The following is a 24,035-nucleotide window of genomic DNA, read 5'->3' as shown; positions in this document are numbered from 1 at the left end:
ACAGTTTCATTTTCATTTCATTTTCCAGTTAGTTTCATTTCAAATCCATTGTGGTGGTGTATAGAGCCAAAAATGTTAGAATTGTGTTGATGTCCCAATATTTATGGACCTGACTGTAGGTGGCACTGGTGCTTAGTGGTAGGATAAAGGGCCCTGGTACTCAGCAGTGGAACAGGAAGGCAGTGGTGGGACAGGGAGGCAGTTGGTTGGACAGGGGGTAGTCCGATGGACAAAGGGTTAGTCAGGTGGTCAGTGGTAGCGGGGTAAGTTAGGTGGACAGGGGGGTAGTAGAGTGGACAGGGAGGCAGTGGGTTGGACCGGGGCTAGTTGGGTGGATGGGGGTTGTGGGCTGGAAGGAGTAGTAGTTGGATGGTCAAGGGGTACAGGGTGTAGATAAGTGGACAAGAGGGCAATAGTGTGGACAAGGGGGTAGCTGGGCAGACAGAGAAGCACTGGGGTGGACAGAGGGGTAGTTGGGTGAAATGAGGAAGTGGGAGGCATCACCACCGAAAATAAATGTACTTGCTTAACTTAAAAAACAAAACAAAACATGGAATTACAGTTTGTAATAAGGGGGTGGGGGAATGATAGAAAACTCATTTATTGAAACATACAGTACATCTCTCAGTAAGATTGCACAATCCACAGAAGCCCAGTCCTGACTGGTGAGTGATCCATATACATTACACTAGCTATGCAGCATATCTATCGGAATGGCCGCACCCTCCCACCAAAGCATTAAACTACTGACCTATTGCAGCCACAGACTTCTACATTAGCTCCCAAAATTCCTTAGATTTGTCAACATTGACTCAACACTGCTTTACTCAACTCTGATCTTCAGTGTCCTTTTTTACTCCCACACAGAAATGCAATTATGAGTCCATCTATCTATGGAACATCCACACGAGAGTGAACTCTCACCAGAAGTATCTGTCATTTTAGGATGGAAGCTCAGACAGTGACATTCCGAGACTTTGAGGGCCAGTACAACTTTACTTGATAAACACCGGACAATAGTAGTTTGCATCTCAGATTGTGGGGCTTCATAATCAAACTCCAACACCCTGTTTAGGGTTCCATTTCCTAGGCCGTGCAATCTATGACAGAGATTCAAAAGGCCATTCAGGAGACATAAAGCTGAACTGTGCCAGTAGTCATTCATTGTATGATCTTTACTGCCTCATAACTGGACGACTTGCCGCTTCTTCACTTCATTCTTCTGCACCATCTCCATTACCACTTTAGCTTCATACAATGGAACCAGCTCATCCAACTGAGGCCTGATGAAGGAACACAAGGACACAAGGTTCAGTTTCATGAATGGCAATCTACTTCCTATTCATTGACTTGCAGTACATAAGAAGGAGGTCTCTGCTGCTCCCAACTGCAGCCGTCCAAGATGAAATGTCATACACTTATGATTGCATCTTGGCAATATGTTTTTATGTCTGTTGTTACTATAATGACTTACCTGAATATTCCACATGACAGTTTGTCCACCACATCTTTCAGGATATGTGAGAAAAAAAAGTTAAGGGTGTATTCTTTAAAGTTGAACTCCAGGCCAACAGCTCAATACACAGCTGAAATACAAATACTGTATAGGATGTTTAAAGAATTTGTATTTCTGTCCATCAGTTTCACTTATATGGGCTGCTGCACCTATTGAAAACAAGGGAAAAGGCCCCCATACCTTTTTCAAAATCAGTCGCAGGGAAACTGCATAGTGCTATGTGGTTCACCGCACAAAACGCACTGCTCTATCCTGTGCGTGGAATTAACCACTTGAGCTCCAGAGGATTTACCCCCCTTAATGACCAGGCCTCTTTTTGCTACTCGGCGCTGCACTAATTCAACTGATAATTGCGCAGTCATGCAATGCTGCACCCAAACGAAATTTACGTCCTTTTTTTCACACAAATAGAGCTTTCTTTCGGTGGTATTTGATCATCTGTGCGCTTTTTATTTTTCACGCTATAAACAAAAAAAAGGCCAAAAATTTTGAAGAAAAACAATATTTTTTACTTTCAGCTATAAAAAATATATAGTAAACTCAAAGTTGGTTATACATTTAGGCCAAAATATATTCTGCTCCATGTTTTTGGTAAAAAAAATCCCAATAAGTGTATATTGATTGCTTTGTGTGGAAGTTATAGCGTCTACAAACTATGGTATAAATACTGCAACTTACGCCATTTTTCTGCTATACAGCGCTGCGCTAGTTTAACGGACAATTGCGCGATCATGCAATATGGTACATAAATGAAATTTACATCCTTTTTTTTCCCCATAAATTGAGCTTTCTTTTGGTGGTATTTGATCGCCTGTGCGGTTTTTATTTTTTGCGCTCAAAAAAAAAAAAAAAAAAAAAAAAAAAAAGGCTAACAATTTTGAGGAAAAAAAAAAACAATATTTTGGACTTTTTGCTATAAAACATGTCCAGTAAAAAAAAAAAAATGCAAAAATCAAATTTAGTCATAAATTTTTGCCAAAATGCATTCTGCGACATGTCTTTGCTAAAAAAAACCCAACACGTGTAAATTAATTGGTTTACGTGAAAGTTATAGCGTTTACAAATGGCGGGAAAGATACTGGGATTTTTAGGGTTTTTTTTATACTAATAATGGCGGCGATCAGTGAATTAAGGCGGCGATCAGTGACTTATGGCAGCGACCAGCAACTTATGGCGGGACTGGGCGGACATTCTGACATTGGGGGGTACTGACTTGGGGTCACTGACATCCCCAAAAACACGAATACAGTGATCAGTGCAAAAAGAAAAACACTGACACTGTACTAATGGCACTGGGGAGGAAGGGGTTAACTTTATTTTGCAGGGAAGGGTTATAGGAGTGAGGGGAGTGTTTTACTAGGGGGCGGGGGGGGGTGTGCTGCACGGGACAAGGCTGATCGAGAGAGAGAAACTCTTCTGTCTCGATCAGCTCATCCTCGAGCGGACAAGGAAGTGACAGACAGCACAGCTACTGCAGCTGTGCTCCGTGTCACTGTTTACCGCCGATCGCCGGGAAACCGCCGCTAAGGATCGGCTGTGACCCGGTGACTGACATCCGCGGCGGTGATCGCGCGCCCCCTTTTTACAAAACACATGTTTTAAAACGTGGTTTTGCCTGCCAGTGCTGCCCTGCCGCTGTATTTCTACAGTGGCAGGGTGGCAAGTGGTTAATGGCACCCTTGTGCGTCTACTAACAGCTGCCCGTTTTTGCTGTGGGTGCAGGGAAGCATGTAATTACACACAGGGGGTTATTTACTAAAACTGGAGAGTGCAAAATCTGGTGCAGCTCTGCATAGAAACCAATCAACTTCCAGGTTTTATTGCCAAAGCTTAATTGAACAAGTTGAAGTTAGAAGCGGATTGGCTACCAGGCACAGCTGCACCAGATTCTGAGTGCTCCAGCTTTAGTAAATCTCCCCCACAGTCACACACCCACAGAAGTGTGAACCTAGCCTCACACTGGATTACTGCACAGATCTGAAAGAAATACACAAAATCACACCAAGATTCAAGGAAGAATACACATGACAAATGTATTTAGACGATATTTGCTTATCCCGGAGTTCAGCCTTAAAGTGGTTGTAAACCCTTACATATACTAAGTGAAGTGACTGCCCTCAGATATACACATACAGTAGATGAAACAAATCTTCCCACACACGTTGTACCTATTTAGCAGTCTTCTCCACATCCGTTCAAAGTCAAGAATTTATAAATTTTGTCTGAGATGTCAGAAAACGGGGTGGAGAGCAGAAATCACACATTGTAGAGCTTAGTGAGGACAGGTCTGAGAGCTGATTGGAGGGAAGAAACACCCCCCCCCCCTTCACACAGCACACAGGAACATAGCTGAGGCTGTCAAAGGCTGTGTGCTGGAGATCCCTCTCCCCTTTTTTCCCTCGGTGTCAGGAAAACTTGTCAGAAGTGACTCATGCAGATAGCAGAGGAACAAGGCAGCAGAGAGAAATGATGCTTAGTGCTCTGGATTGAGACAAGTACACACTATAGACAGATATGCTTTGTTCAGATTTCATATCTGAGGTTTACAACCACTTTAATGCAACAAAAGTCCTATTGTAGCAGTGGATTTTCCCTATAGCTTAAAAATAAAAAACTTGCAAACAAACATTTAGAGTCCAGGAGACCCAACTTTACAAACCTCTTTATATTTGTAATGACGATAACCACTGTGAATGGAGGTGGAACCATCAAGAAAGCCACTTGAGAAAACCATGCACGTATACAGTGCTAATTACAGCTCAACACCTCTGATTAAAGGAGAAGTTAACTTTTGGGAACATGTTACATGTTCCACCAATTTTTATGGTGGAGCACGTGAATTGTTCCCATAGCTGAAGCCACTGCCTGCTGCCCCCCCCCCCCACCTCCCTGTGACAGAAGTACGGGGAGAAGTTCACCGTACAAGCTGTCACTTTTTAACAACAGTGCAGCCGTGCGTGGCTCCCCCCACACGGCCGCGTCATTCATTCACAGAACACTGTGAATGAATAAACTACAAATCCCGAAAGCCTTAGCAGCTGTTGGCTTGTAGTTCTCAATCAACTACCACATCGCTGTGGTAGATCATGGAGTCTTCCTGTCAGTATATCTACAGGATGTACGGGCAAGCAGATATACTGACAGGTCTGCAGGAGACCTACATGGCACCAGCAATCTGCTGATCGCTGGTGCAATGCTTTACAGGCTCCTGCAACCAACAATAATAAATGCACATTTTTATTTACCTGCAAAAAAAAAGTGCATTTATTATTTTTGGTCAAAAGGTGAATGTATCCTTTAAAGCCAAACATCAATCACCATCAAAAAGTCCAGAGGAGGCTGGCCAGCAAATATTCATTATTATGAATTACTGCAGATCAGAAAAGGATATGCAGATATTTTCCTTGCTGTGCATTGGACAGGTTCCAGATCTCATCATTGAGAAAGGAAAGTGATGCCCCCTTCAGGAACAGATTGTGGCTGTCTGGTGGGTCCAGCTGCAATACAAAAGATCATTGAAAAAAGAAATGCCTTTTTACCTCATGTAAACACATACACATTAAATGAATAAATGAACATGCATACTGTATAAGTAAAGATTTATAAAATAGTGATGATGTTCTGCTAATTAAGGGAGAAGTGCAGTTAAAAAAAAAAAAAAAAAAAAAAAAAGCACTGAATGGTACTATGCAGCCAAAATAAATAAAACCTTTGTTCTGAAAAACTCTTTTCAATGCCCAGGCTATGTGACACTGCCACTCAGCAGCCCACAACAGAACCAAATGTCTACTAAAGTGTGGGGTCTTGTGCGCTACTACGGAGTATACAGAGTGTTAATAAATAATTAAATATTATAAATGATGCTAAAAATGGTGTAAAACCAAATACAATAGCGAAAATTGTGTAAAAATTGTGAAAACATGTGGTTTGCTTACACTCTACACATACTCATACCATTGTGTCAGAGAATAAAATCTAAAATAGTGTCGCGCTCCACTACCAATTGCGATAATAAAGATGTGAATAAATATTAAATAAATAATATTCCATCATCTAAATAAAATATATTTTTTTTTTTCAAAAATACATTGTAAATCCACATTTCAACATTTTCATGCATTTTTAACTTGAAATACATGTGAGTGCACTACTTTATTGAATACATTAATTTTAAAGAGGATAAGGCACTATATTTCATGATTACATTTCATAGCTATTATACCTATGAGGGGAAGAGGGATATTTCCATCCATCCATCCGACTCCAGGAAAATCCATAAGAAAGCAAGGCGATCCCCTGCTGGGAAGAGGGAACACTCCGTCCATCCATCCCAAGGAAAGAGGGATAATCCTATCCATTTACCAAGAAGTCCAATTAAAGGGACAGAAGCTTTTTATGACCTCATTTAACGGTCTGGTCATATACACCAAGTGAGAGCACAACCGGTGAAGGTGTACAATATTTTTTTATGATTGGTGGACTGCACGTTTATTATTTTGTATCACAGCGCTAAAAGAAGACATGTTTGCAGCAGCAACATAATTGCATTGATATATATATATATATAATTTTTTTTATTTTTTTTTGATGCTGGAATATGAATTCATTCAGTTTCATGTGATTGTTCAATCAACTTTTATCGAAGTAGCCTGCTGGAAAGTTTTCGGTTGAACAGCAGCTGCATCAAGTTACATGCAGCTGCTGTTTGGGTATTACGAGAGGAGGCAGGGCTGGCTGTCAACATACAATATCTGCAATGGGAGAAGTAGGTGATTTATAGACGATGGACACACAATCCTGTAGCACCCATAAAGCTAAATTCACAAAGCTCCTATTTGGCACTTGTTTTAACCTAATCCTCAATTGAATAATGATAGTTACAAGGCCATTAGTATTTGGTCTAGTATATGGGTACCTGCAGGTTGTGTTCTCTTGTTACCCAGTGTCCTCCGACAGAAAGAAGTGTGATGATGTCATGTTTGTGAGGCTGAAGTTTTGGTTTTGTAACGTGGTCATCTGTATTGTAAAGAATCACTGAGAACAAGAAACAGATCATCATTCACATGCTGCATGATACTGTTGCCACTGCAATTTCTGGCAGTAAATTCAATATGTACCAAGGGAGTTCAAGTCAAATTGGGACTTTTGAGTTTATATAATAAAAGAACAAATTTCAAGGAGTGGAAAATGCATTAATTTTTCTACATACTCCCCTGCTACATTTATACACTTATCCCAGCGTTTAACGAATGCCATGAAATTGTTTGTAAGGAAAGATTTGTCAGTACATCTGAACCATCCTAGCACAGACGGTTTCACTTTATTATCAGTGCTGAAATGCTGACCTCTGAGAAACTCTTTTAGGGGTCCAAACAGGTGGAAATTACTTAGAGCGAGGTCTGGGCTGTAAGGGGGATGTGGCAATACCTTCCAGTCGAGTTGCTGTAATGTGCAGGTAGTGCGGTGAGCAGTATAAACTTGTGCGTTGTCCTGGAGAAACAGGACGCCCTTAGTGATCAAACCAGCCTGAACATGACAGTAATATTCACTGTTGATAGTGGCACCACAGGGTAGAAAATCCTGGGAACCACCATGGCCAAGATCGTCACTGACGGAGGTACGGCCATCTTTGAAACATTTACACCATTGAAATGTCCTACTGCGGCTAAGCGTCTCATCACTGTAATGTGCTTGAAAGCTTCTGCAGATATCCACGGGTTTTATGCCTTTGTTCACAACAAACATCACCACATGTTGTTCCATGCACGGACTAACACTGTTGTCTGCCATCTTGATTAACAGTCTCTGGACTGGCCCCCGACATGTGTGACACCATCAGTAATAGGACACACTTGCCACTTACTACTACTTGTAGTACCGCCATGCTAGCATCCCTTTTAATACCTTTAAAATAAAAGTCCTGGTTTGACTTGAATGCCCCTCGTATTTATCCAGCATTAATATTTAAATATGTTTTGGCAAATTTTATTTAAAAAAAAAAAAAAGTTCTATATAGTTGTCTTTTAATATTTATATAATACATTTTACTTTTTTTTTTTTTTTTTTTTACAAATCAGGAGTGCTTTATTGAAGAGTATTACAGAGCAATATAAACTCATGTACAAAATACAATGCCATGCATATAGACCAAATACATTAATCTAATAAAGTACAATTATACAGTTCAACAGAACAGTAAGTAGACATGTAAAGAACAGTGTGTATTAAGTTACCACTCAGTCAAAGGTCCCTGAGTTAAACCTTGAGAAGGCATCGGAGGCTCATAGGGGGATATTTATCCAAAGGAAAGATAAAGGGAGGTAGCAGGAAGAATAAGGAGAGTAGAACCAGTGATGAAATCAAGGGGGAGAATAGGGGAGAAGAAAAAAGGAAAGGGGGAGATGAGGCAGAGAAAGGAACACTATTTTGAAGTCCAAGGGGACCACACTTTATCATATTTCCAAGGGCAACCTCTATTCTGATATAAGTAAGTTTGTTCATGGGCAGGGCCGCATCCACCATTGCTTCCCAGGAAGACACCGTAGGAGGAGTAGAGGGGGGACCACCGAAGGAGGATTTTTTTCTTGGCATAGAAAAGTAAAAAAGAAATCAGCAATTTGGTATGATGGGAATGCTGCTCATCATCCTGAATCCCCAGCTCAGGGGAAACAGGAAGGGACAGCTCCAACCTGAGATTTAGTAAATAAAAAACACCCATCCAGAAATTAGCCAGTCTACGACAATCACAAAACACGTGAAGATAGGACCCCAAAAGGACTGGACAGCGAGGTCACATAGGGGTTTATTTACTAAAGCTGGAGAGTCCAAAATCAGACTCCCTTCTGCATAGAAACCAATCAGCTTCTAACCTCAGCTTCTTCAATGAAGCTTTGGCAATGAAACCTGGAAGCGGATTGGTTTCTTGCAGAAGTGAGTCTGATTTTGCACTCTCCAGCTTTAGTAAATAAACCCCATAGGGTCGTGTGTCGGATATATTCTATGATGCTGGTTTTCCAGTATGTCCCTTCAACAAAAGCTGGTCATTAGACTGGGTTCTGTTGAACAGGCTGCTGTACACACTAGCAAACAGAAAACGGGCAATATTCGGCAGAATGTGCACTGAGCCTTAGCGCCAAATTGCTGATTTCTTTTTTACTTTTCTATGCCAAGAAAAAAATCCTCCTTCGGTGGTCCCTCTTCTACTCCTCCTACGGTGTCTTCCTGGGAGGCAATGGTGGATGCGGCCCTGCCCATGAACAAACTTCCTTAGCGCCATTCTCTAGTGTGTGTAATCTAATCTCTCCTATTCAGCTTTCTTTTTCAAAAGTGCAGTGTTTTGAGCTACAAAATTACTCTAATGCTTGCAGTTCCACACCTGTTGCCTGCAAGTGGTAAATACGTATTCACATGCAATTTTTAGTAAAAATAAAACACACAAAAAATTACTATAAAGTCCAAAACCAACCTCCAGCATCAAGAACAATGTCAACTCCCAGGCCTCCTGTTTCTTCCAAACATTTCTCTGCCAAGTCAATATTACCTTTAGACAAGTCTATAACACGAGCTGGGGAAGGGGGCAAAAAACAAAAAGTGAAGGTATAAAAATTGCCTAAAATATAATTAAAATATTACTATAATAACTTTCACCTATTTGTAGCTCTAGTTTGTATGCTTTTGTGGACATACAAGGATTGCAGGACATGTAGGGAGATTATTAGGCTTTGCAGATGTTTAATCAGGGGATAAAGAAGCACTTCTGATATTGGGAATTGTCTGGTATTGTAGGACAGGCACCAATTATTCATTCTCCTGTAGAGAAAAGAAACTTAACTCTTTCTTTCTTTTGCCCATCTACAAGATGAGGAGAAGACTGCCGTGGGTCCTAGATCTCCAGAAATGAGAATGAAGAACCATGGACATCAGAAGTGTAGGCATTATTTTTGTGATTTGTAGGATTTAAATGCTCGCTCAACTAAATGAGCTCAACTAAATTTTATGCTAGCACAGGTGAGAGGAGAGAAAGTCTACTTTCAGGAAAAGTAGTTATTCAAAAATATCTACTACAATTGATTGTTACTTCCTCGGGGGAGGTTGGGCTGAGATGCTTGGTGCAGTCGAAAGATTTGAGGACAAAAATCATTTGTCAGAAGGTTTGATAGAAACAAATCCTATGTTAATTGATTCCAACCAATCAGATCCATCCTTACATTTTTTTTAGTCTGCAGCAAAAGACTCACAACTTAAAACCGACTGGTTGGTTTATGAGTATTTGATCAATAAAGTTCATTGGACTTGTGGGAAAAAACAGAAGAAAGGAAAAGTGGAAATGCTGTTAACAGCAACCAATCAAATATCTATTTATCTATTATGATCAAATACATCAGCTAGAGCATAAACTTTTGCTATAGGCAATAACATCCATACTGTTGGGGTAGTTAAAGGCAATTGTAAATATCTCAAAGCTACTTGTTTGATGCTCTGATTTGCACACCAAACTGGAGCGCAGCAAGTTTACCTGCAACATGGCACGTACTGTAAAAAAAAAAATAAATAGAAGCTGCTGGTGACTCACCATAGCAATGTGGAAAAGATTTAAACAGACTGTATATTGTAGGGGTCAGAAGCCTATGTAAGTGCAAACCAATTAAGACATGGGCTCAGGAGACAAGGAAGCACCATTATATCATTGTAAAAGATAAGTTGCAGGAGCTGTCATGAGAAGGCCAACCCAGTAAGCTTGTCATTTGTATGGAATAAAGCTTTAAAAAAAAAAAAACAAATTAAAAAAACACTAACAAAAGTGATATTGGTTATCTTATGGTAGCCATACACAGCCAGATTCAGGTCATAAATGGGCCATGTGGGCAGGGCAGTGTTTAAGGGGGTATCACTAGTCCTCCAGTAAGGAGCCCAGGACAGCAGGGGGGCCATGGCAGCTGGGTGAATCAGTTGTGGGCAGGGAGGGTGATTGGTATAGCGAGGGAAGGGGTAATTACTGGAACAGATCCCCTGTATGGCTCTCTTTGCAGCAGCTTAACGCTTCTCCTCTTCCTCCTGCTTGCTTTCAGAATGCATGTGGGGCATTCTTTTTGACCAATAAAGATTTTTCCTTTAAGAGGAGCTCACTATTGCTCACCAAGATTTCTCTGCACAAATGGACCCAATTCTCCCTTTACTAAGGGAGGAATTGTTGACTGCATGCGTACTGCTTATTCGCCTCATTTCAAGGACAGACAGATGTCTTAGTAAGGTCAAGTGTAAATTCCTAGTGTCTTTATGGCACTGATGGTTGATAAAAGGAACTAAACCCTAAAGCATTATAAAGTATTCTGGAAACCAAAAATGAACATCAGTGTGGTTTTGCTACCAATTCTTCATGGTTCTAAATGTTCAGGGTGTGGGTTCTCTGGGTGGCTTGCATCACCAAGCTCCCAGAACCAAGCCAAAATATTAATGAGAAAATCAGCTGAGAGGAAAGCCTTGGGATGGTGCGACTGTGCCTTCATTTTCAACTGAATTGGTAAATGTATGACCAACATTAAACACCATTTTGTCTTATGTCCACAATACTTTATATGAATATACATCTGTTAAATTAATAAATTATTTGAGGATGACAGTGGTTTTTCCTATGCCTAGGAGACTCTACTAAGGCCATCACCAAGATCTGGTGCTGATGGCACTTAAATACCTAGATGTATCACAGTACATTAGCAAGATATATTGTTCAAAAAAGAACTCCAGTTTGACCCCACTAACCATTAGAAAGTCGAACGAAATCAAAATTTTTGTATGAAAAATTCTGCTACTGTATGGCCAGCCTAAATGCAAGGAATATAGAAATAAAGAGTTGTGGCAAGGAGGAGTTTGGCTTTAGGGCAACTTCAATTTTGTCAACAAATGATAGACATGGCCAGTAAGATTCAAGTCAGAGGTCCTTGCAGGTGACATGCTGAATGTTTATAGAGGCAGGTAGAGCACCGTGGTAGTTCATTGATTCTTCCTGTCAGTATATCTGCTTGTTCGCACATCTCGTACAGCAAGCAGATATTCTGACAGATCTGCAAGAGACCTGCATGGCACCAGCGATCTGCTTACAAGCTCCTGCAGAAGGTGGTGGCCTTCCTCTATATTCAACACCAACGTCGCTAAAATGCTATACACGTTCACTTTTGCTGCATTTATTGAATGCAGCCAAGGCCTGCATACCACTTTGCTGGAAGCAGACCACTGTGCCATTAGTTTGGCTGTGGTTCGCCAGCATAAACAAGATTCATCAGATGGAGACTTTGATGGCCTCCACCAGTCACTGGGAGGAATGATGTAATAAAACTTGGTTGTTCCAGATGGACTTCACATGCTCACCTGAATATAGAGATATCATGGGCTCTCAGGCATAATTTCCGTTAAAGCGTTACTAAACCCAATAGTAAAATCTGTCAATGCAGTAAAGCATGCTTGTTATACTCACTGTGGAACCTAAGGGGTTAATCCTCTGCATTATGTAAAAATGCTGTTTGATCCTGACTTCTCTGATCCTCCTTTTCGTCCAGAGTCCCTCTCTTATCTCCTGAGAAGACATATCATGTGGAGACACTCTGCATATGCTCAGTTTGGTGGTGTCAGGGCTCTGTCCTCGGCAGAGGTGTTAGGAGACCTGGCACCCCTGCCAGTACCTTACATGGCTACAGAAGTTCACATCGGCTCAAATTTGGCGCCAAACAGCCTTCATAAGGAAGCCCTGCCCTACTCTCAGGTGCTGGTTGATCTCTGGCTTCCCAGTACCTTGTTCCTGTTCTATTCTGATCTGTGATTTCCTGGTACCGACTCGGCTTGCTCTTGGACCTGTCTTCTCTGCTTAACCCCTGATCTGACCTCAGCTTGGCTAATGGATATTCTCTCTTGCTCCTCTGTGTATGACCTCGGCTATCCCATCTGACTACGTCTGCTCTGATCTCCACCTGGTACCTGACCTCGGCTTTGAACAGGCTGTCCTGTGATCCTCTGTTTCCCGGAAGGCTTGCATACCTTGCACAGGCACCACCTGTCTGCAGATCCCATCTCAGTGCATCAGCTGTGCTCCTGGGTGGACCACCAATGAGCACTCCTACAGGCGACCTGTGCCACTTTGGGCCTGACTCCTGCTGTCCCACTCTCAGGGGAGTCTGGAACCTAGCTGCAAGAGAAGCCCTCTCTCCACTGGCCTCTAACACCAGGTACGTGATAGGTGGGTATTGCAAGAGTTTTTTTTTCCCTTGGGAGAGTGCACGTGATCGGCACAGGACCAATCAGCACTGTTCAGACAGAGGTCAGGAGTTCTGCATCCTCCTAGAGCAGAAATAAAAAACTCCTCCTACAAGCTTTAGCCAGTGCTCTGCTGGACACCAATAGAAGTCACAAGACTGCTCTAACTGCTGATGAGAAAAGGTATTTAGCAGTTATTTACTAAAATAATTGCATTTCCATGTTGTGTGTACTGTGGGAGACCAGATATAGTGAATGCAGGGTCCGGGGTTTAGCAACACTTTAAGGAAGGTGCGTGGCCCATGTGGATGATCTGAGCAGGTCGCACATTTTTGTGGCCACTAGGATTACTCACAGTTTGTTGGGGTCTCCACCCTATATACTCCTTTAAACTCTTGTCTAATTTTGAGCTTTTTAGTTTCCCTGTTTGTACATCCAGGGGTGCTCTTGGTTAGGTATAAAGGCCTTAAAATTAAAATGCTCTGTTGTTTAGCCTATGGTTAATTATGGGGTATATCTGTTTGCCATGTATGGTAATTGCCAAGGCAAGAGCCTTCTTTGCTTGTATACAAGATGGAGTTTACAGTATAGCTTGACTTGCATTTGCCTATTGAGAAGCTACCTCCTGCATGTACCGTTGAAAAGATAAAATAAATAAATAAATAAATGAATGAAAAAACACAGCACAAGGGAGAGTACTTCCATTTAAGAAGTGTTCCCTGTGCTAGTACTGGCTGTCCTAGTTGAAATCAAAGTCCTCTGCCATGTTCCTCCTCAACACCCCCTCCCCCTACTCCTGCAATGGATGAATTTGCAGACAGAAGATGTAAGTACCATCCTGTGTGTTGATGGGTTTTTTTTTTTTATTTTACCTAAACTTACACTAATGCAGGCCAAAGACGGGTCGCTTATCGGCCGAATTTTCGTCAGCATGAAAAATCGGCCAATATTCACACTGTTAGTGGGGCCAGCCTGTCAGCCATTTTTCGTGGATCTTCTCGTTTTATTTTTATCGGTCATGCTGGAAAATCGACGAAAAATGGACGTTTTTCGTGGACATTGGTGGTAGCATCGGCAACGGGGCCGACCGATTTTTCGTTTATCGGCCGACAATTTGCATTAAGCCTAGTACACATGATCAGTAAATTGTATGCAAAATACCGCTTTCAAAGAGATCGTACAATAATCTGATTGTTTGTACACAGCTTTTGTCCAAAATCGAAGGGACAAGCACAAAAATGTTCCTCGTACAACACCAGATCGTACTATTTTCATGGTTAGCACTTCTGCCTGGCAATACTCAGGTCGTTGGTTCGAACCCCAGCCACGGCACCACCTCCTGGAGTTTGCATGTTTTCCCTGTGCCTGCGTGGGTTTCCTCCGGGTACTCCGGTTTCCTCCCACACTCCAAAGACATGCTGGTAGGTTAATTGGATCCTGTCTAAATTGTCCCTAGTATGTGTATGTATGAATGTGAGTTAGGGACCTTAGATTGTATGCCCCGTGAGGGTTAGGGACTGATGTGAATGTACAATACATATGGAAAGCGCTGCGTAAATTGACGGCGCTATATAAGTACCTGAAATAAATACATTTAGTAAAGACTGTTTTTGTCTGAAAACACAATACAAATACATTACATCTCTTCCGAATTTGTATTCTGTTGTACAAGAATTTTCGGAACTTTAGCAACCTCTTCACTTTCGAAATGAGACTAACATGCAAAGAAAAATGATCGATCATTCGTCCAATATTCTCATCATGTACAGAGATTTAAACCAGCATGCTGCAACATTGAAAAGCAGATGTGAGGCTGAGCACCTAACCACTGTGCATCTCCATGGACTAGGAAGAACACCGGAGAAAGGAGAAGTGAAGGAACAAGTCACCCGCAGACGGTCAGCCTGCTACAATATCAGCACACCCACATATACTGAAGCTACTCATTTTATGTTACACAAATCAAATCATTTATAAAGAATCAGTAAAATAAAGACTCACCTACTACTGCCTGTCGCACCCCTAAAAACAAGCAAGAATAGAAAAAAGTGAACAGATAATTCCATCTTAGAAATGATGCAATTGTAAAATTATTAAGCTAAACAATTGGATTAGCAAATATTGTCTAAATTGAAGTACCATGTGTATTCTTCCTTAACCCCTTAGCGCCGACACCTCCCAGTCCTTTAACCTCCCTGGCGGTATGATTATGTCAGGAATTTTGTACCAAAAGCCGTACCATTTTTTTGCACGGAAATATGTATTTTTTTATTGTAGGCCTGTAATTTAGGAATAACTCCCTGAAATCTGTCCGAACAAGAGTCTAGTAAACATTCCGGATATGATAAAACTTGAAACACGAAATCATAAATTATAATTTAAGAAATACTCATAAACAGCACGGGGCGGAGCCTGACAATGGCGGCGGCAGGGAGTTCGTGGTAGGAGCTCCTGCACGAGGCTCCTCCGTCCGATTCCCCCCCCTTGGCCCCAAACCCCCCTAGATGCATGGAGCTCCAGGAGGCTGCGATTTACCTTGGCCTGGTGGGCTCCCTCGGATGAGTGACGGCCCGCGGGAGGGAGAGCCTGGGAGCTGGAGTGCAGCGGTGAGAGGCTGGAGCAGTGAGCCTGGTTGCCGAGAGACGGGGAGGCGCGGCTAGGTCACGTGACCAGCCGCAGTGCATCCCTGGGAGGCAAGGAAGCTGGCCGGCCGGCCATCGGCTGACAGGGAGCAGAGACATTGTACTGCTGAACGTCCAGCTATCCCGACCCCCTGTCGAGATGCTGGCAGAGAAGAACAGCCTGGTCCAAGGCAGGAGAGAGCGGAAGAAAGTCCTGGAGGGTCCCCCTGAGAGGAGGTGAAGAGGAGCTGACCTGCTGAAAGAAACTGGAGGAGGGAGCCTGGAGCCGTCTCACAAGAAGAAATATGCAAGGAGGGTGAGTGAGTCTGGCTGTGGCTTCACATATAAAATCTGTTTTGAGCTGTGGGGAAACAGAGAGTGTGAGGAAAAGGGGGGACCCCCAGAGAAGAGAATATATATAAATAAAGAGAAGAACATATGTAGGAAAGAAAAGTGAATGGACAGGGCTGGGACTTGTAAATTAAATAAACGGCTTCTTCTGAACACAAATCTCTAGAGAAATAGAAAAGATATAGAAGAAATGAAAAAAAGTGCAAAAGGAACCGGGCCAAAAGGGACCCAAACGGGTACAATTAAAAAGTACACATCCCAGGGAAATGTGACCCCGGAAAGGCCCCAGAGCAGAAATGACAAAGGAGAATTAGAACTAAGTAAGCAAAAAAGCCCTAAACAATTAATGGACTTGGATATCAGTAGTCACCAAATATCAGAGACAGAAAAAGAGCTCCAAATCCCAAATAAAAAAGAAATGACAGAAATGTTTAAAGATCTGGAGAGAACAATAAAGCAAGAAATGGTAAATGTTCGGAATGATCTGGGGCAGTTGTTGCTAAGAGTGGAAGAAACGGAGCAGAAAGTTAAAAATCAGACCCAGATTATTTCCGAATTAGAGAAGAAGATAATTAATATGGAAAAAGCTCAGGAAAAATTGCAGTACAAGGCGGAAATCCAAGAGAACAGAGAAAGAAGGAGAAATATAAGGATAAGAGAGATACCGGAAAGTTTAAAAAGGAGGAATATTGGAAGAGGAGGTTTACAAAATTCTGAACTTTATAATGGGAAACTCTGATATGGAAAGGACTAATATAGAAGGAATCTCTAGAATCGGGAGACTCCAGGGGAATTATGAGAAGGAAAGGCCGAGAGACATACTTGTTAAATTTTATGAACTGCAGCAAAGGGAAAGAATCTGGAGGAAAACTAAGGGAAAATCAGAAATAAAATATGGAGAAATGGATATCCAAATATATGCGGACTTGTCATCGGAGACTCTCCGGAGGAGGAGAGCTCTGAGGCCTTTGCTGGAGCTGATGAAAAAACAGAAGGTGCAATATAGATGGGGAGTACCGGAGTGCTTAATAGGATGGAAAAACGGAATAACTGCCTATTTGAGGTTCCCAGAGGACTTGAGAAACTTTTGTGATAGATTGAAATGCAGAGAATTGAAATTAATGGTTGGGAAGAAGAATCTGGGGGAAATAGATTAAAAAGAGGGGAGGAGTGGAGACGGGTGGAGGGGGGAGGTAGGGAGGGGGGGGAGAAGTGAGAGAGGGTTTTTTCTGTTTTTTGTTTTTCTTCTCTCTGAATCTCCTTGTTCCCAATCCAGTGCCCCCCCCCCCCCCCCCGCTACCCTAGCTTAACTTCTTTCCCTTTCTTTCTTTAGAAGTATAAGTAGAAAGAGAGGTCAATGGGGGGATTCGGAGGGAGGGGAGGCTGTCCATGGGAGGAGCGTAGCCCTAAGGATGAAGTCAAAAGTGGATGTTATCTCCACAAATGATGTTGAGGCAAAAACGTAGGCCTAAAGAGAGGGGGGAGGAGGGAGGGGAGGGAGAGGAAAGGGATTGAGGGGAGTACTGAGAGAGAGGGGGAGGGATAAGGGGGGAGAAAAGTGTAGTGGGGTAAAAACGCTCAATAGGAATAAGAAAGAGGAAGGGAAGGAGGAAGAAGGAGTTAGCAGGAAAAGAGTAAGATGGAAGAAATCCAATATATAACCTACAATGTAAAAGGGTTAAGCTGTCCAGGAAAGAGATTTAGGCTATTTAAAGAACTTCAACATAGAAAATCCTCAGTGGTATTTTTGCAGGAAACACACTTAGAGATAGAATCGAAGATTAGACTGAGGACTAGATATTTTCCAACATGGTTTTATGCGGATTCACCAACTAAAAGAGCAAAGGGAGTTGCTATAGGCTTCGCAAAGAACGTAAGGTTTGAGGTGGAGGAGAGATTAACGGATCTGGAGGGAAGGTTTTTATTTTTGAGAGGTAAATTACAGGGAATAGAGTGTACAATAGCAAACATATACAGTCCAAATAAAAATCCGGAGAGGTTTATGAGAGAAGTGTTGAAGAGATTGATGGATTTTAAAAGGGGATGTATGATAATAGCGGGGGACTTTAACATATGTATGGACCCACGGATGGATACTACTTCCTGTGTGAGGAGGGAGGAAAGCAAGCCCTTGAGAATGTTAAAGAAATTGCTGCATGAGTGTCAATTAGTGGATATCTGGAGAATCAGGAACATGAAGGAGAGAGATTATACTTTCTTTTCACACGTACATGAGACATACTCTAGACTAGATTACATATTAGTAGAACACCGATTGATAGAGTTGGTGGTAGAAGCAAAAATAGGTGAAAGCACCCTGTCGGATCATGCCCCGGTTGCAATGAAGTTGGGATGGGGTAGAGAGGAGAGAGAAGGATATGTGTGGCGGATGAATGAGGCACTTCTCATGGATGAAGAGATTGGTCAAAGAATAGAGAGGGAAATTGAATGGTTTTTTGAAGAGAATGAAACAGAGGATGTCTCGATTGCAACGGTGTGGGAAGCACATAAAGCTTACATTAGAGGTCTACTCATTGCAATGGGGGCAAAAAAGAAAGGAGAGAAAAGATAAATAGATTATTAGAGGAAATATATGATCATGAACAGGTGCATAAAAGGGAAAGATCTAAGGAGATAATGCAACTGATAATAAAGAAGAAAGAAGAATTAGAGAAAGTAATGGAGGAGGAAAAAAGAAGAGTCTTTATTAAAATAACATGTGAAAGGTATAGATGGGGAGATAGGCTGGGAAAGTACTTAATGAGAACTTTAAGAAAGAAGAAAAATAGAAATTATATTGAGAAAATAAGAAATCCTAAGGGGGAATTTGTACACTCAACCAAGGATATTGCTAGAATATTTAAAGAGTATTATAATGAGTTGCATAATATCATACCTCAGGATATGTTTAAGAAACCGGAAATAGTAAATAGGGAGAAAAGAAAGACATATCTAGAGGAGGCAGGCCTACAGAAATTAAGAGAAACACAACTGAACTCTTTAGAGGCAGAAATAACTCCAGAGGAAATAAAGATAGCGTTAAAAAGCATGGCGGGAGGGAAAAGTCCAGGTCCGAATGGATATACGGCTAAATACTATAAAAAATATAATGAGCTTTTAATTCCTAAAATGAAGATTTATATGAATGCTTTGGGGAATAGAATGAAGATAAGGGGAGAATCCTTACAGGCTAATATAGTATTAATACAGAAGGAAGATAAAGACCCCTCACAATGTGCAAGTTATCGACCAATAGCACTGCTGAATGTTGACAATAAAATATATGCAAAGGTTTTGGCAAATAGATTGAAAAAGCTGATGCCAGAGTAGATACATAGAGACCAGGCGGGGTTTGTCTCAGGAAGAGAGGGCAGAGATAATGCTTTGAGATCATTGTTGCTTATACAGGAGGGTAAAAAAGGGAAAACTCCAACGATACTGATGTCGATAGATGCTGAGAAGGCATTCGACAGAGTAAGTTGGGGTTTTATGATGGGCACTCTGTAAGCGTTAGGAATAGGAGATAGAATGAGAGGGTGGATTGGAGAATTATATAGAGAGCCTACCGCTACCATAATGGTAAATGGAGGAAGATCAGAGTATTTTAAGATGTCAAATGGTACAAGACAGGGATGTCCATTGTCCCCATTGTTATATGTGATATCACTGGAGCCCTTACTGTCCACGATTAGGAAGAACATAGATATAAAAGGAATAAAGATAGGAGATGGAGAACATAAGGTAGTGGCATATGCGGACGATTTGATGTTTTATGTTGGAAACCCTAGAACAGCACTTCCAAATTTAATGAAAGCATTGAGGGAGTATGGAGACCTGTCGAATCTGAAAATTAACCCGACAAAGACTGAAATCTTAAACATAAACCTCAAAAACAGCGAAAAAGAAAAAATTACAAGAGGAATTCCCCTTCCTGTGGAGAGATAAAGAACTAAAATATCTAGGAATAAAACTATCAGCCTCAATTAAGAACCTATATAAAGCTAATTATATAACATTATTAAATGAGATTAAGGAGGAGCGGAGGAGAGTAGGAAATGGAAATCCATCATGGATAGGTCGTATAAACTTGATAAAGATGGTAATTGTCCCCAAAGTATTATATAGATTTCAAACGATCCCAATCAAACTCCGAGAGGCATACTTTAAAGAACTTAGGAAAATGATAATAAAATGTATATGGAGGAATAAAAAACCTAGAATAGGCTATGAAATACTGACCAGAAGTAAAGAAAGAGGAGGATTGGGGGTACCAGACTTTAGGAGATACTACAAAGCGGGGATAATTGCGAGAATTTTTGACTGGATTCATAATCCAGAGAAAAGTTGGGTTAAAATAGAGACAGCACTGAGTGGAATAAGTTTAAGTAAAAGTATTTGGGTACCTGCACAATATAGGGAACTAGAGGAGAGCACAAGCACGTACACTCTTAATGTTTTAAAAGAATGGGATTTACTACACAAACAAAAGGGGTGGGTTTTTAACTTACAATTAATACCACTTAGAAACACAAATTTTTTTATTCCGGGTAAGGATAGTATAGAAGGGAAATGGATCATAAAACAGGAGGCGCAATTGAGAGATATAATGGTAGGAGAGGAAATAGAATCATATAGGGTCATGGAGGGAAAAAAGGGTGAAGTCTTTAATAAGATGGATAGACTAAGATATTACTTTTTTGAAAGCCTTCCAAAGCCTATAAGAACTAGAAAAGATTGGAACCCATTTGAGAGAATATTAGAGTCACGGGGAAATGGTAGACACGGATTGGCAAAAATACACAAAATATTAATGGAACTTGACACAGACACAAAATTAACGCACATAGAGAAATGGGAAAGAGATATGGGGAGAGAAATAGAGGAGGAGGAGCAGAGGAAAATGTACACATTAATTCACGAAAATATTAGTATGAGGGAAGTAGAAATAAATTTTAAGTGTTTGAATAGATGGCATATTACCCCCAACGTGGAGCACAAGATGAACAGGGAAATATCACGGATGTGTTGGAGAGGATGTGGAGAGGAGGGCACGTGGTATCATGTCTGGTGGGAGTGTCCAGAAATACAGGTGTTCTGGCGGAGGATAGTTTATTTGATAGGGAAAATCACTAAAATTAATATAGGATTAGATCCAGAATTATGCCTCCTCCATATCTCAGAACTCAGTGAAAACATATAAGAGTTCGGGGATATGGCATTACCTGACCGCAGCAAAGAGTTTGATACCCAGATTCTGGAAGAAAAGAGAGGTGCCAACTAAGGAGGATTGGATGGCTAGAGGACAGAAAGATTGTATTATACGCATGAGGATAAGTTGGAGTTGTATAAACAAAAATGGAAAGGTTGGGAAGATTACAGAGAAAAGGTGAAATATATGAAGCGATAATATTCCTGGAAGTAGACTTAGAACTGGGATTTAGGAAAAATAGAACAATATGGAGTTAACGAGAGTAAAGGGAATGTTGAGCGTGGGAGGGGGTGGAGGAGGGGGGGGTGGAAAGGGGAGGGTGGGAGGGTAAGAAAAGAAAGTTATATACAGGGATAATTTACGTAAGAAGAGAAACCGTTTGTGATAATGATTTTAATAGAAATGTCGAAATGTTTTGTATATGAAGTGGAAAATTTAATAAATATTTATAAAAAAAAAAAAAAAAAAAAGAAATACTCATAAAAAAATAATATAATAATACATTTAATTCAATAATATAATCAAACCAAAAACACTGAAATATAGCGCCAAGTTCACACATCGCTGAGCAAAGTCGCAAAATCGTTTTCAGTGTCTGATGACGAATTTCCCCCATGAATCATTATCACTCAATTCTGCAAGTAGTTCTGATTTATTATCGCTGTTCTCTAGCCGGTGTAAAACCGATTTTGACATAAAGGGACACTATTTGGACGCCGTGGACTTTTCTAAATTTCCAGGCAGAAAGAACAATCAAAATGCAGGCAGGGAACAGGACAAAGCAGTAGGGACAAAATGTATGTGACGGGGCGGGGTTTTAGGGTCATGTGACCGCCGTGATTCACTGTCACATGATTAGGAAAGATCCTGATCAAAAAGAGGAGATCGGGACCTTTCCGTGAGTACCGAACGTGTGTGCTGGGCGCGCGCTCTCAGCACACGTACATTTTTTTTAAATAGAGCGCAAATGTGAGGCCGCTCACTGTCTAGGCCTAGATGCTGTAAGGCCGCACATTTGTGTTCGGCCAGCGCCAAGAGGTTAAATCTTGTGCGCTTTGTGTATTTCCTCCAGATCTGTGTAGTAATCCAGTGTGAGCCTAGGTTCACACCTATACGTTTTCCGTTGCATTTTGCAGAAACGCACAGCAGTCCATTTAACATGATTTCCTATGGGACAGGTTCACATCTCCGCGTTTTCACCCTATTCGTTTTTTGGAAAGGGTCAGGGACTTTTTTAAAACGCAAAACGTTGCGTTTTTGGTTCTTTAGACATCAATGGTGATGCTGCAGAAAAGCATGTAGTGCGTTTTTGATCTGCCCAGCAAGTTGGGAAAAAAAAACACAAAAACGCACTGCAGAAACTGCTCCCTGTGTGTGGAGGGTGACTGCTCTTGTCTATACCCCCCTGTAGATTTCTGCAAGTGGGTGGAGTTGCTGAATCCACTCCATAGCTCTAGGCTGCACAGCAATGATGTTGCTGTTTTTTTTACAAGGTAATATCTGGGTTTGTGAAGGCAATTGGTGTGCACAAAGTAGATTTACATCCTTTGCGGCTATTGAGGAATATATTTAAAACAAAGCATTTGTGTCGGGAGTGCAGATTTAAGTTTTATCTAAAGCCAAAATATTTTTTGAAGACTTGCGTAGGGTGGAGAGATGTCAGAATACAGATTTGCTGTCTTGTGTTTCTGTTAGGGAGATTCAACCTATTTATCATGGTTACAATTGATTTTATTGTGCCCTTGCAAAATGCATACAGAAAAACTGACTTCTCTGCACCGCGGCGTGAACGAGCCCTGAAGAAACCCCCAGCTTTATTGTAGTAGTAAAAATACTTAAATGCAGCAAAATGACGCTGTGAAGGCAGCAGGGCAAGTCAACGCATTTCACTATTCATGCATTTCAGCTCCTATTCATGAAACGCGTTGCCTTTACTTGCTGCCCTCAGTGTCATTTTTGCTGTATTTATGTATTTTTACTACTGCAATAAAGTTGGATGTGCAGCCGTCCAGACCTTTGGATTCTACATGTTGGAACTGCTAATCTTCAGATCCTTTTCAGAAGGACCATTTCGGAAGTGAGGTTCTTATTACTACCCCTGAGCGGTGTGATGTGCATTTCGCAGATCTCACCTACACCAGGTCTGAGCTTATCCAGGTATTGCTTGTCCTCCTCACTGTTGGCCGTTGCGATCACCGTGGCTCCTCTATGATGGGAGAGCTGAATGGCCAGCGTGCCGATGGGCTATGAGAAAGAGCAAGATGTTCATTTCATTACAGTGTCTTTGGCTTTTCCCAACTCTGCTATACAAAATGGGCTTAACCTGCCCTGCTGCCATCAAGCTGCAGTAATGTGACTGTTCACTTACTTCTGTCAATCTGCAGTAGATGGCCAATGTGCAGAGTTAAGGATGTTAACAGATATTAACCACTTGCCCTCCAGAGGATTTACTCCCCCTTCCTAACCAGGCCATTTTTGCGACATGGCGCACTTTACTGACAATGGCGCAGTCATGCAACGCTGCACCCAAATTCAATTTACGGCCTTTTTCTCCCACAAATAGAGCTTTCTTTCAGTGGTATTTGATTGCCTCTGCGGTTTAATTTTTTGCACTATAAACAAAAAAATACAGACAATTTTGAAGAAAAAAAACCCAATATTTTTGACTGTTTTGCTATTAAACATGTCCAGTAGGAAATTTTAAAAAAAAAATCTAATTTCGTCATAAATTTTGGACAAAATTTATTCTGCGACATGTCATTGCTAAACAAAAATCCCAATACGTGTAAATTAATTGTTTTTTGTGAAGTTTATATATACTAGCATTTTTCTAAGGTTTTTTTTTTTTTACTAGTAATGGCGGCAAGGAGCGACTTATAACAGGAATGCGGTGGGCATTCTGACACTGGGGGGGGGGGGGACTGTCACTGACATCCCCAGTGACAACAATACAGTGATCAGTGCTAATAAAAAGCACTGACACTGTAGTAATGGCACTGGGCAGGAAGGGGTTAACATCTGTGGCGATCAAAGGGTTAACTGTGTTTCTGTGTGCGCGCGCTTTACACTGTAAGCACATTGCTTTGTATGGAAA

General features: G+C 41.3%; 1 protein-coding gene across 2 annotated transcripts in view; it reads right to left on the bottom strand.

The window, feature by feature from the left end:
* Window positions 1-585: 585 nt before the first annotated feature.
* The window catches only part of CRYZL1 (crystallin zeta like 1), a 47,027-nt gene continuing 23,577 nt past the window's right edge, over window positions 586-24,035 (bottom strand). For both annotated transcript variants that reach the window (XM_089677962.1, XM_089677964.1), the window contains 7 exons: window positions 23,074-23,185; window positions 14,762-14,782; window positions 8,982-9,080; window positions 6,432-6,550; window positions 4,909-5,013; window positions 1,475-1,521; window positions 586-1,283 (listed from right to left, as the gene is read on the bottom strand). In XM_089677962.1, the coding sequence (XP_089534088.1) occupies window positions 1,184-1,283; window positions 1,475-1,521; window positions 4,909-5,013; window positions 6,432-6,550; window positions 8,982-9,080; window positions 14,762-14,782; window positions 23,074-23,185 (603 nt within the window). In that variant the 3' untranslated portion in view covers window positions 586-1,183. The remainder of the gene's footprint in view (window positions 1,284-1,474; window positions 1,522-4,908; window positions 5,014-6,431; window positions 6,551-8,981; window positions 9,081-14,761; window positions 14,783-23,073; window positions 23,186-24,035) is intronic.

Source organism: Staurois parvus, unplaced genomic scaffold, assembly GCF_062004578.1.
Source record: "Staurois parvus isolate SC_StPar_1 unplaced genomic scaffold, SC_StPar_1.0 ptg000195l, whole genome shotgun sequence".
NCBI classification, from domain to species: Eukaryota; Metazoa; Chordata; class Amphibia; order Anura; family Ranidae; genus Staurois; species Staurois parvus.
This window is presented reverse-complemented; position numbering and strand designations above follow the sequence as displayed.